The sequence below is a fragment of the Ylistrum balloti genome, unplaced genomic scaffold (assembly GCF_031769215.1).
Source record: "Ylistrum balloti isolate Yb309-2 unplaced genomic scaffold, AGI_CSIRO_Ybal_v1 Utg371132, whole genome shotgun sequence".
NCBI lineage: Eukaryota > Metazoa > Mollusca > Bivalvia > Pectinida > Pectinidae > Ylistrum > Ylistrum balloti.
In genome coordinates, this window is record NW_026782621.1 from 878,991 (window position 1) to 892,696 (window position 13,706).

The 13,706-nt window shown below is 34.0% G+C and overlaps 1 protein-coding gene across 1 annotated transcript; it reads left to right on the forward strand.

The window, feature by feature from the left end:
• Positions 1 to 5,416: 5,416 nt before the first annotated feature.
• LOC132560961 (tRNA (adenine(58)-N(1))-methyltransferase catalytic subunit TRMT61A-like) lies at positions 5,417 to 7,177 on the forward strand. The gene is made up of 3 exons (XM_060225668.1): positions 5,417 to 5,744; positions 6,177 to 6,443; positions 6,739 to 7,177. Exons 1-3 carry the CDS (start codon positions 5,420 to 5,422, stop codon positions 7,155 to 7,157), a joined length of 1,011 nt encoding a protein of 336 aa, XP_060081651.1. The 5' UTR covers positions 5,417 to 5,419; the 3' UTR covers positions 7,158 to 7,177.
• The last annotated feature ends 6,529 nt before the right edge of the window (positions 7,178 to 13,706 follow it).

Genomic DNA, 13,706 nt, shown 5'->3' on the forward strand with positions numbered 1-13,706 from the left:
TTTGTGCTTTGTCATTTTTGAGCAAGTCCGCGCAAGAATGAATTTGACAAATGGGTATTTTCAACAATTGCTAGAGAAACAACATTTAGGACTACAATTAGCACAAGCATATCTCAGAACAATATTTTTATCATGAAAATGACTGAAATCTAGATTATGTACATCTACAACAACATAACTGTCACCCATCAGCTCTGTGTTGTCATCAGTACCAGAATACCACTGCTGGACGGTGGTTCTGTACACTCATCATAAGTGTCAGCTAGGTACTTCATATATAATAGTATGATATCCCAGTAAATTTGATCAGACCATGATAATTATGGCCAGAAACCAGGAACTTATCATTTTAATCCACTTTCAATGTAAGTCTTATCTCACTAAAAATGTGTTGATCAGTTGTATGTTGTCTTGTACTTTCTTTGAATACTGCCTCTGGCTCTTTGCTGACATTTTGTTACATTTAATTCAGTATCCTTGAGTCTCCACTCATGTCCAAATGTCTTACAAATACACAGTGTTGGTTTTTATACTTTTATATTTTCCGTGGTAAAAATTACACTTTGATTTTGTGAACCAGGAAATGAGTTGGGAACATTGGTAATAATACCTTTCAGTTTCTGACTTGGTCATAATATGATTGTATATATGCTTGGTGGATTTATATACATACTGTAAGACACTTTAATCGTGTGCTTTCAAACTGAATGTGCAATATATCAGAACTGCTGAAGATTTTACAAAGTATTTTTCCATGAATCTTTGATTTCATGTATACTGAATGGAATCGTGCTGTATCACACTCGTTACTGTTTGTATTCACTTTTAAAGAGCTTGATAAAGCTTCTTGTGAACCATTATTTCCATAATTCAAATTTCCTTTCATATGAAATACTTCAAATCATGTAAAATCACAAAAATGTTTTTGAAAATTCCATAAATTCAATTTTTTGTCTAGTCGGCTTTGAGATAAAATATGGTGAAGTTTTATGTTTAATTTGTCACTGTATGATCTTAAATAGATATAGACTTTGAATTGAGGTATTGTTGAGTTAAAGCCTGGCTTAGAATACTCATGGGAATCGCTGCACAATCCCAAAGTGTTCTTTATGGAAGAGCAATATCCATTTTGTAATTATGTGTTCTGCTGTTGCTACTGCTGGCGTCATTCATGTCATCATGAACAATCAAACCTCATAAATTTGGCCAACTTTTATCAGTTTCATTCAGCTCACATGATTTACATAGCTATTATATATATAGTGTCAAACTATTGATACCTTTGGTGTTTATTAAGTTGTAGACCATCACATGTTATATGATTGTCTACTGTCTGCTTGTTATCAACATTTATCACCTTCACTGCATTATGTGCTCAATTTTTGGACTATTTCATCTGTTTAAAGTTCCATCTGATTGGAAATTCTTTTTATCAGGGGTGAATTATTTTATGCAACCTTTAGGAAAAAAGGTCCAATCGGTATCTTCATAAAAGAATTAATGTTTTAATAAGAGTGAAATTTCTCAGTTTGGTTGTTTCATAAGATTTAGATTTACTGCCCATCAGGTGAATAAACATCATTGTGTACAACAAATATGTAACTTATAATATGTGAACAATGTAACATGTTGGTAGTGTTGCTTACTTAAATAGCAACTGGAGTGGGAGGGGGGGATTTCCTGTACACTTTATGCATGTTATTGACATTTGGTACTTTGTGTTTGTTTAAAGTTTGATACTTTTTGTTTCTTACTTAAAGTCCCTACAAAATTTTGTCTCAAACTTTAAACTATTTTGTGGTTGAAGAAAAGGAACTTTTGTGCCTGTAATGTTTCAGTAATATAACACTGACACTAACAGTGGGTTTAATTTTAATACTGTTCAATTCTCTCATATTTTTCATCATTGTCAGAAATCCAGGAGACTCTATTCTGTTGTTTGAGTTACTGATGATGGTGAACTTTCTTGTTTGACAAGTGTCAGGCCTTTGCTGTAATAGTTTTATTCATAGCAATACAGAAGTTGAACAGTCACTAGTCTTCAATGTGTCACTTATCACTACATGTATGTTTAAACCAACAAAATCCCATACTGCTGTGAAACATGCTGCATCCATTTTATTGGGTAGACATTGGTGGACATGTCTAACACTGAGCATGTCAAGCAGACAGTTATAAATTCAGTGTTCTGTGGTAGGTGTTTTCTTTAATGAATATGTGTACTGGTAGGAATTTTCACCATGGAATGTGCTATCAAGTGAACCTGTCCACTAATGAGCATTCCACCATGGAATGTGCTATCTGGTGAACCAGTCCACTAATGAGCATTCCACCATGGAATGTGCTATCTAGTGAACCAGTCCACTAATGAGCATTCCACCATGGAATGTGCTATCTTGTGAACCTGTCCACTAATGAGTATTCCACCATGGAATGTGCTATCTTGTGAACCTGTCCACTAATGAGTATTCCACCATGGAATGTGGTATCTGGTGAACCAGTCCACTAATGAGCATTCCACCATGGAATGTGCTATCTGGTGAACCAGTCCACTAATGAACATTCCACCATGGAATGTGCTATCTTGTGAACCTGTCCACTAATGAGCATTCCACCATGGAACACACTATCTACTGAACCTGTCCACTAGTGAACATGCACTCAGGTGCACTACTGAACATAAAATACAATAGGTGTGTCTATCAATGAGCATGTTGTTAGGTGGGAGTGTTCACTAACTAAATATGTGCTGAGCATGTCCACTGCTGAGATTTGTGGGTTGGGCATGACTAATTCTGAGCATGAATATGGATGTGTCCATTACATGAGCATGCTGTATGCTGAGCGATCAATATAGTCTGATGCTCATGTGTCCTGTTTGTTATCTGTTAGCATAATGACAAAGATGAGAGAGAAATATTTATATTTAATACTTATATGTCTTTTGACAACCTTTTCTGTGATTTAAAGATTAAAGAAAACAAAATAAAAACAAAGAATTCAAAAATGTTTGACATTTTCTGTTATTCATGATCGTGTGTTGAAATCGTCCTGGAAGTCTGAGTTGATTATAAGGTGGCATTATACAGTGATAAGTCACAAAGAAGATCTGTATCACTTACGTAGCAAAACATACCTCAATGCTATTACAGAGTCAATTATCAACCATTTTGTTGTCTGACTTTCAGAACCAGGCAGGGAGGAGACTTAGTCCATGCTGCCCCTTTGTTCAGGTGAAAGCTAATGAAATAGCATTAACAAATCAAATATGTAAAACACCTGGAATGTGGGCTTGGAATTTGTGTCAAGTCCCTGTGCTATCTCCGATGGTACTGATCCCTTGTCATGAGGTTGACATTTTCCTTTTTATTCTTTATAATCTTTTCTTTCGTAAGTTTCCCCATTCTCAGGAATCACTTCTGAGATTTTCTTCAAATACTTTCTGTCCCCGATGAACAAATTGTCGTAGATCGCTTTGTTTTCCTGTGAGCCCTGATACATACTAGTACCTTCACATTGTAAGATCGTGGCTAATATATGGAAATTTTGATGAGACTGAAAAACAGCATCAATATGTCGATGGCACCTGGAGTAAAATTGGACAAGAGGTTAAAATTTAAAATTAAAAATGGCGGCCATATTTGATTTCAGATCACCCCAAAAAATAATCTCACTTGGTCAGAACCATCTCGGGATTAATTCAGGCAAGTTTGCCGAGCTGAATCCAAATAATGACAGAGGTTTATTCTGTTTTTTTCATTTCATTTCTTTATTTTTTTAAACAAAAAATTAGATAAAGAAATATAATATTGCATTCATATTACAAATAGAAGCCGTGTGTGTAATATAAAAGTTTTGAAGAGGTCGAATAATATTTTACTTGTGTTTGCTTTTAGCATTTATATTGCAGTGAACAACATGTAGGATAAACATTATCAAAATACAGCACACAAAGGTAATTGAAAGAAAATTAAGAAAATAACAGAAAAAAAAAATCATCGTTCGATCTTAAATTTAATTTCTCTCTCTCTCCTCTCTCTCTCTCTCTCTCTCTCTCTCTCTCTCTCTCTCTCTCTCTGTCACTCTCTCTCTCTCTTGTGTGTTAATTTATTTAATGTACAGTTACTAGATTTTGCTTTCTTCATTTATCACCTTTTTTCAGACTTTGTACGTTTGCGTACAGAAAAGAAAATATAATCTCGAAAAAAGTGCGTAAGAGCGCTACCAAGGATCCAAATCCAAATCCACAAATGTTGAGTGCAAGAATTGGATATATATATTACAACCGTTTTGATTTTTATGTACAATATAAGTCCGATAGCATTCGGACGAGATGAGAAGTAATTGTAGCTCTTTATTGAAGTCTTAATAGATCGGTTCTATAAATGTGTGGATTCTGCACTAGCTATGACGCACTGATATAGGCAAGCTTACTTTCGAGATGGATGGTTTTATTACTAAAACAGTATTGTTATTTGCGACAATGCAACATCGTCGTATCATAAAACATCGTTTTAAGATGGAGAATATTTCCATAAAAGACAGCGGACATATTCTATTTATAAAACAGAACAAAGTCAATATATTTTGTGTGCGATATCATTGTCTGAATGCGTTTTATTCCATATGAATAATATACTTCTGTATCATAGCAGGGACGTAATATATAGGTCCCTGATCATAGTATATACTTTTCTTTAACGTATAAATAATTTGGATACTTTACTCTCTCTAATTTTGTGTCAATTACATTTGTCAAAGTGTTTATTAATCCGTTGGAAATTAAGTTACCATACTTGATAGTCTGTGGCATACATTTTGTGATTTGTACAGTACATTGCTTTAGTTCACAATGAAATTGTCGAAATAATCGTATAGTAAACAATTTTGTAAGCCGAGATTCTTCTGTAATTTTGTAATGAAAAATTGCGAAACTTGTTTTCATCTTTAGATAAATATTTTGATTTATTTCTAATGAAGAAACGTTAAAGTCACTGATCAGAGACTGCATTTTAAATTTGTTTTATTAAGAAATCAATAAAGTAGTATTTTTTCTGAAATGTACAACAAGTCGTTCACCTGAAGCGGAAAAAAATCTTCGCATTTTGTTGCCCGTTTGCGCACCGAATTTTAGCTAATTTAATTATGTCCACTTATGCACGTACATAAGAGGACATATATATTAGCTAAAATTCTATGTACCATTTGTTTTGTCCGTACGACTTTCTATCTTAATTTTAACTCTTTATCTTGACTTTCATTTGAAAAATACCGGTGTGAACAGAGATGTACAAAACGTGTTATATACGTCTCTGGTGTGAAGAATTTCGGGGCGCCGCTAATTTGATTGTTACCTCCCTTTGCATAACTCTCAAATTTCCACACGTGTAGTTTCAGTTTTAACTGTAAGACTGTAAACATGAGTTTTGCGAGATACAAAAAGAAAATTGAGGAGGGAGATACAATAATTCTGTATCTTGGCTATGAAAATATGCATGCTGTGACGATGAAGAGAGGTCAAACGTTCCAGACAAAATACGGAGCCATGCGACACGCAGACGTGATAGGAATGGACTACGGAAGTAAAGTACAATGTCCCAAGGGATACCTGTACGTTCTCCAGCCAACTCCCGAGCTATGGACACAGAATCTCCCACATAGAACACAGATCCTTTACTCCACGGACATTAGTGTCGTCACCATGCAACTCGACCTAAAACCGGGCTCAGTTGTCGTAGAATCTGGTATAGAAATACTAGCTAAGATTTTTTATTCTGACGTTACCATTTTATATTGATATTATATTATCCCCCTTTTAAAAAAAATTGATGATGTAGTTAGCACAATCTATACGGAGAAATGTATTTATGATTATTGAATGAGAGACCTGGTACTAGCTGATTCACAAAAATCTATAACCTATTTCAGTACACTGAGTGTAGAATGCCTCGAATAAAATGAAATGATAATCTATTTTCAAGATGTTGTATAGAAATCAATTCTTGACTTGTATCACTAATGAATGGCGGAAACAACATGTCATCAATTTATGTTAAGATATTTTATTTTATTTCAGAAGTCCTCATAAAAAGTGGTTTTGTGATACTAGAGCCATCAATTTGACAATTTTTTTTTTTATTGTAAGTTGCAGTATTTTATTTTAAATTACATTATAGGTACTGGAAGTGGTTCATTATCACATTCCATCATCCGGTCCATAGCTCCTACAGGACACCTGCACACATTTGAGTTTCATCAGCAGAGAGCGGAGAAGGCTGAAGAGGAATTCCAAGAGCACGGTTTGAAGGAGTATGTAACAGTCACACACAAGGATGTCTGTCAGGACGGGTTTGGATTGGAAAACATTGCAGATGCTGTGTTTCTTGATCTACCCCGGCCATGGGAAGCTATGGCTAGTGCTAAAGCTGCCATGAAAGTCACAGGTAAATTTTTTTTTTCTTGTTAATATTTGTAAATGATAATATTTCATGAACAATTGTACATTGTCTGTGGTAAATGAGCTCATCTCCTTGTAATTTAGGGCTATTTCCTGGAAATCACTTTTATATTGAATTTTCTTCTTCATAATGCTTCAAAAAATCAGAGGATGAGACTGATTTATCAAATCATCAAAATCTTTCACCTTATGTAGGATCAACAAACTTATCCAAATGATTTATACTTGAAATTATCACTAATTATTCAATGCAATATTATAATTTTGTTATATTGTTGTAGGTGGGAGACTGTGCTCTTTTTCACCTTGTATAGAGCAAGTACAGAAGTCTTGTGATTACCTGCGGGACTTGGGATTCGAGGAGGTCACAACTATGGAGTGTTTACTTCGTAACTTTGATGTCAGGACAATAAATCTACCTATTGCAGATTTGGGCCCAATAGGACCCACAGAAAAAAATATCTCAGATAATACAGACCTGAAGGAGGAAGTTTCGGATCAAACGGATACCCCTACAAAGAAGTTAAAATCAGAAAATAATGACTCCGTAGCTCAGCGTGAAAATAAAAACGTGCTGCCCAGTTTTGATATCATTGGAAGAAAGGAAAGTGCAAGCTTCTTTTTCAAGACTGGGGTGACACCAAATCAGATGCCTGGGCATACAGGTTTTCTCACATTTGCGACACTATACCCATCTTGAATAAATTATCTGTTTCTAGCTGTTTCTCTTTGGGGCTATTTTTATAATGTAAAAGTAGTTCAGTCTAAAAATTTCCTTCATATGACTTTATGATGGAGTAATTATGTCTCTTATTCTTTTAATACAATCTTGTCAGGGCCATAACATAGTTGGACCGTTAAGAGATATCTTGAGAAAATTTGAAACAATAAAATTACAAACTGCATCAAATATAAGCAAGGTCAAACATTTCTGATACATTCTTTTCCAGGCAATGACTTTTGAAATGTCAGATATATTTACCAAATTATCTATAAATCATCCTTAGTCATAGTGCAGTGCACTTGTATCATGGCAGTGATCTTCATCTCAAGATTAAAGAATACATTTTAATTACACTGTTTTCAGTCAATACATATGAACATTGACCCAATTAAATGTTGAAACATATATGTTCATTACACTGTATTTAAGTTACAGTGACCTTCAGGTGTGGGCAGTGTTTACTGAAATGAGGAGTTTACAAACTGTTTTTTCTGATGAATACTTTGTTATGACATTGTGAAGCAAAACTGACAGCCTGATCACGTGTCATTGTATCAGAGGTCAAGGTCAAATTTCAAATCTTTTATTGGTAAATCATTTGTTATATTTTCAACAAGTAAAGTCAATCAAAAACAATTGACAAGTCATTTGACTCATAGGAAAGGTGGAACTTCTTCACTTACAAGTCACTTTTTTTAAAGGTTAAATTTTTTTTTTTTTTTTTTGGACTGATGAATATTTTGTTTCAACATGTTAAAAAAAGCAAGTCCATGAATCAATGTCAGAGGTCATGGTACATGCTAAATTTTCGTTCTATAAACTGGTAAATTATTTGTTGATGTAGAAGTCTGTGATATAGGTACACTGAATCAATGATTATTGGAGTGTAAAATGATGAAATCCATCACATAATCATAAATTATGAGTCAAATATTAAGGTCTGGTATTGATTCACTAGTAACTATTTCATAATGAACAAGAAAGAAGACAACTAAGGGAAGACATGTTTTTGAGTATGTCTTTGTAAAAACATTTTTTTGCTTAAAAATGTTTCTAGAATTGTAACACAATTTAAACACGAATGATATTCTGTCCCACATATTTAATTTTCATTATAATCATTGTGAAGAACAAAATAACAACATACAACAAATAGGCCTTGGGCCACCTTTACAAAGATGTATCATAAACAACAAAATATAAAAAGCACTGCCAATTCTGTTTCCAATAACATCTTGGTATAGAGAAGAATGCAAACTGAAACCAATTGTGACTGGACACATCACATCAGCAGAGAAAACTGACTACATATTGAGTTTTGTCAACAACACAAAAGTTTATATATAAATCTTTTCCCCTGATACTGGACTTTTACTCATCTGAATATAATTGAAACAGCAGTTTAGATGTGTCAGTCACCTGGTACCAGCTGTAACCTTCATAATGATGTGTACAAGAAGCTGTATATCTTTTGATAAGAATTTCTATCTTAATTTTTACATGAAATATTACAATATTTTATTTGTTAAAAGTGTAATTTTCCAGAGTCCAAATTATTCTGATGATGTACCAATTTTTTTTATGTTGGTCGGGCATCGGCATCAAACTGATACAAAAAAGTTGATAGATTGTCAAATAATTTGAATAAATTATAAAGTAAATCATTATCTAAAATACAGTTTGTTTAATGTAACTGATATTATCAAAATGGTAAATGGAAACTTGGAAACATTTTGGTAAAATTGCAAGAGTCTTGATAATGCAGCTGATATAATGGGATTCTTTATAAGAAAAGCAATTCAAAGTTTTGAAAAATGTGGCCCAGCTTTTTAAAAATTTCAAATGTATATAATTAAAACATGTACAAAAACTATCAACAGCAGACTCTGTTGCTAATCTGCCAGCTGTCAACAAACTTTATAATGTATAATCATTTAAATGACGGATGTGTAACCACAGGTACCTAACATTAAAATAACACATAATTACACAAAATGAAGCATGCTCGAGATACAATCACAGATGCAAGACATGTTAAAGGAATATTTGAGCAGGATAATGGACATGGAAACCTTTTAAAACAAAACCAGCATTCTCTAGTCAAATTATATCTACCTGCTCCAGAGTTTCTTCAAAATTCTACATACAAACATGGCCATCATACCGTACATGTTGAAGAGATCAAAACAAAATGGCTTATTTCCATGTTTTTGCAAAATTTCAGCATTATGCAAACTAAAATTCTCCTGTAGTACTAACTGAAATTATAAGATAATTTTCTTTCCTTGTGTATGCACATGATGACCAAGAATACTTGGCGTAGATAACAATTCACTTTATCAGTGTGTTTAAGAAATACTGCAATGTGTTTAAAATATAACATGGACTATATCCACTGTCTTCCTAAAAGAACTAAAATTCCTTTTTAAAAGGCAAGACTATATCACTGAAGTAAAACAAGAGATAAATAAATAGGACTAGAACAAAGACTACACGTAATTAACTTAACTAAAAAAGATAAAGCAGCACCAATCTATTAAGACTTGTACAAATAAACAGTTACTGTAGTTGCATAAGAAGTGGTATCATCCTTTAACAATTTGAATTCAGATTACTTTTCTTTGTGTGAAATTTCTCTCAGTTGCTGAAATCAAGAAAGAAAATTAAATTTTATACCCTAGCTGAAATACTGGCCTGTGAACAACCAGCATTATTTGGAGGTGGGGTCTTCCTGTAGCAGCTGGTGGCTACTTGAAAGATCTCAATAGGGGAGGCACACCACACGCTATCAAAAGCTTTAAGAGTAAAGTATCTAGCTGAAGGACACAGCCATGGCAACAAAGAGTGGTTAGTGACCTCAGCTATCTGAGAAACACAAACTACCCAGCAGCAGGGACTGAAACACATCCAAGGGGTGTAAAGTCTTCCCAATTGAGCTACCACAGCCCCCTTGTTGGAAAGAAATGATACATGCTGGATATCTTTGCTGTTTTACTCAAACACTTATTTCAAAACTAATCCACCATTGAAAATTTTAAAAATGAAACAGTTTCAATAAAATCAGTTAAAAATCACAGTATTTGCAATTCTGATTAAATATATCAGGTGAATTTAACACAAAGCATAAATGATTAAAGCTGATGACTTCAGTGCTAAAATAAACAAAAAATATGGTGACTTTTCAAGCAAATTTTTAAGTAAAAAAACTGTTCATTTGTAAATGAATATTATAACCAAATTTCTGAGTGAACATATAAAAACAACAATTTGTGCTTGAAACCATGCAATGTAGACAATATAATTGTAAAATTAGCTATACCTTTTACAGGTACCATACATATACTTTTATGAGAATTGAAATTCCTTGCAAAATTATTAACAGATTACATTTTGAAGTTGATAAATTGTAACAAAGCATTGTAAACAAAATTAACAACCAGATGAAAAGTCTTTCCAAGTGTACAGTACAATACTGACTGAACTTGGATGAATCAAACTGTTTCTTTACATCAATTCTCAGTTAAGTTCACGTATTGTTGGTACAATAGGATATCATCTAGTTAAACATTAAACAGCACTAAAGAAAGATTGCATGAAGAGATGGGCGCAGAGCTCCCTGAATGGCCAACTTCTATCTGTTTATTTCCATAGATAAGATCAGAAAAGGTAAAATTACCATAAATGGCACACTTTATCTGCAGATTTTCATATTAATATTCATCCATGTGAAGTTACAAGTAAACCACATTGTATTCATGTATTGTAGTACCAACATCTGTACGAAAACTATTTGATTTGTTATCTTAACTCATCATCGTAACTATTTCCTGAAAAACTGTTTGCAATGAATAATGATGTATAAACAACAAGCAACATCGATCATTGTTGGTCACTTATATGTAGGAATGTCAAAAATTCAACCCAGCAATTACACCACTTGACTAGACAGGTTTAAAACCAATGAAAGCATGATAATACATTTTCAAATGTACCTTTACATGTTTAATACCTGGACAAATTAAGAAAGGAAATCAGTGGCCTAGCAATCAGAAATTCTACAATAGTTATTACTCAAAATTTCTTTCATTTTTAAGCTGGCTCCATGAGTAAAATGAAAAAAACAAAGCAAACATGGAATGTGGTGTTTGTAAAGAAATTAACTTCAAAAGATATACAATTATTTACATCACAACTTATACTGATAATTATTCACAACTCTGATTACAACTGAATGATGAGAATAGTTACAACCCCTTCCATTGTAGGAATCAATCCTTTTTATATATTTCATTATAAAAAATCATTTTCTGGTCATAATTTGGCAATACATGAACAATAAATTTAAACTCAATGCAAGGATTTCTCGGTACACAACCACATCTGTACCATGATATTATCTGATATGAAATTCTATTACTTGATAATATACACAGGGGATATAGTAAAATCATGTTATAACCTACCATTGCTACATAATAATAAATCTCCAGAAAGATATAGGAAAACAGACATTCTGAAGCCACCTTCTGAACTTTAAAAGAGAAAAAAAATTGGAGACTAGATGTAATTTTATGTAACATGAAACTGCTGTGTTAGCACTATTCATGGATAAAACAACTACATGATCTAATAAATTGTAAAAATTTAAAATGTGTTGATACATATAGAAAATATCTCTTGATGACTTTATAGATCAGCAGATGATATTTTGTACCAGAAAATTATGTATCTTGAGCAAACTTTACCTGAAGAAACCACATACAGTCATGGTAATATGTCATTACATGAAATATGAAAAATATCTTTTTTTTTGAATCAATGAACACATATTCCTACATTTCTCCATCATTTAAATTGTTAAAACAAAAAAGAAAAAAAATTCTGATCAGAAACAAAAGGCCCAAGAGGTTTGTATAGCTCACCTGGTCTTAAAGCCCAGCAATGGTATACATGTCTATAGGTTAGGTATTTCAAATATTTCCACATTACAGCTCAGTCCCTTAACCTCTTTAGTAGGGCAAGACCAATGGGTAAATTCTTATATCATGACTGTCTTTCTCTTTGATGCCCATTAAGAGTTTATATAGTTATCAGGTTGGGATCCCAACTGTTTCAAAAATCTGACCCAGAAATTAAGTCCATAGAGGTGTGCCACACCCAAGACTCAATTTTCACATCATGAATGTGTTTATCTCTTGATAATAAGAAATTCTCTTTATTATAGAGTTACTGGGTGAGAATTTCAACTGTTTCAAAGCCATAACCCAGAAATTCTGCCCAGAAAGGTGGGTTTACACCCAGTTCTTACATCATGAATGTGATTAGCTCTTGATGCCCAGCATTGCTATAAATGTATATGGTTAAGGAGTGGGGATCTCAGCTGTTTCAAAGATATAACAAGGAAACTAAGTCCCTTCCCCTGATCCCCAACCTACACATCACCTTTCCCCTGACTCCAAACCCACAAATCACACTTCCCCTGACCCACAACCCACACATCACCCTTCCCTTTCCCTAACCCCCAACCCACACATCACCTATCCCCTGATCCCCAACCCAAAATTTGCCCTTTCCCTGACCCCCAACCCACCCATCACCTATTCCCTGACCCCCAACCCACCCACCACCTATCCCCAGATCCCCTACCCACACATCACCTATCTCCTGACCCCCAACCCACACATCACCCTTCCCTTCCCCTGACCCTAACCCACACATCATTCTTCCCTTCCCCTGACCCTAACCCACACATCACCCTTCCCCTGACCCCCAACCCACACATCACCTATCCCCTGATCCCCAACCCAAAATTTGCCCTTCCCCTGACCCCCAACATAAACATTGCCTTTTCTCTGACCGCCAACTTATACTTTTCCCTTCCCCTGACCCCCCAACTCATACAATCATCCATCATGTAACCCTCAACCTACACACCTCTCTTCACCTTACCCCTAACCCAAAGATCACCCTCCCCTTGACCTCCAACCTACACAACCCCTAACCCACACATCCTTCTTCTCCAATCCCATATTCATATATTCATCCTTCCCTTGACACCATATACACACAATGCCTTTTACCTTACCTCCAACACAACCATTCTCCTTCCTTTCACCCCACTCCCCACCCCAACCTACACCCATCATATAAAGAGAGGCACAATTGTATACAAATTACAAATGTGAAGACCTGCTTTATCATTACATGATGTACATTATAAACAGAAATTTGTAAATTGAAATACATAATAGTGCAAGTGTACTATAACGCTTTCTTTTTCTTGTGTAAACAACCGAAATAATTCATATGTTGAACATTTGATAAAAAAACATCTTGGATTAATATTTCTAAAATGATTTGACTCCTAGAAACAATGCTAGATTGAAATATACAAGATTATCAGATATTGGTAATGAAAAAAAAACATTTAAATCTTTGTAAAAAATAACCTACATATGTGTATCCATATAACACAGGTTTACTGGTATATAAGTAAAATACTTTCTGATATGCCTCCGATAATTA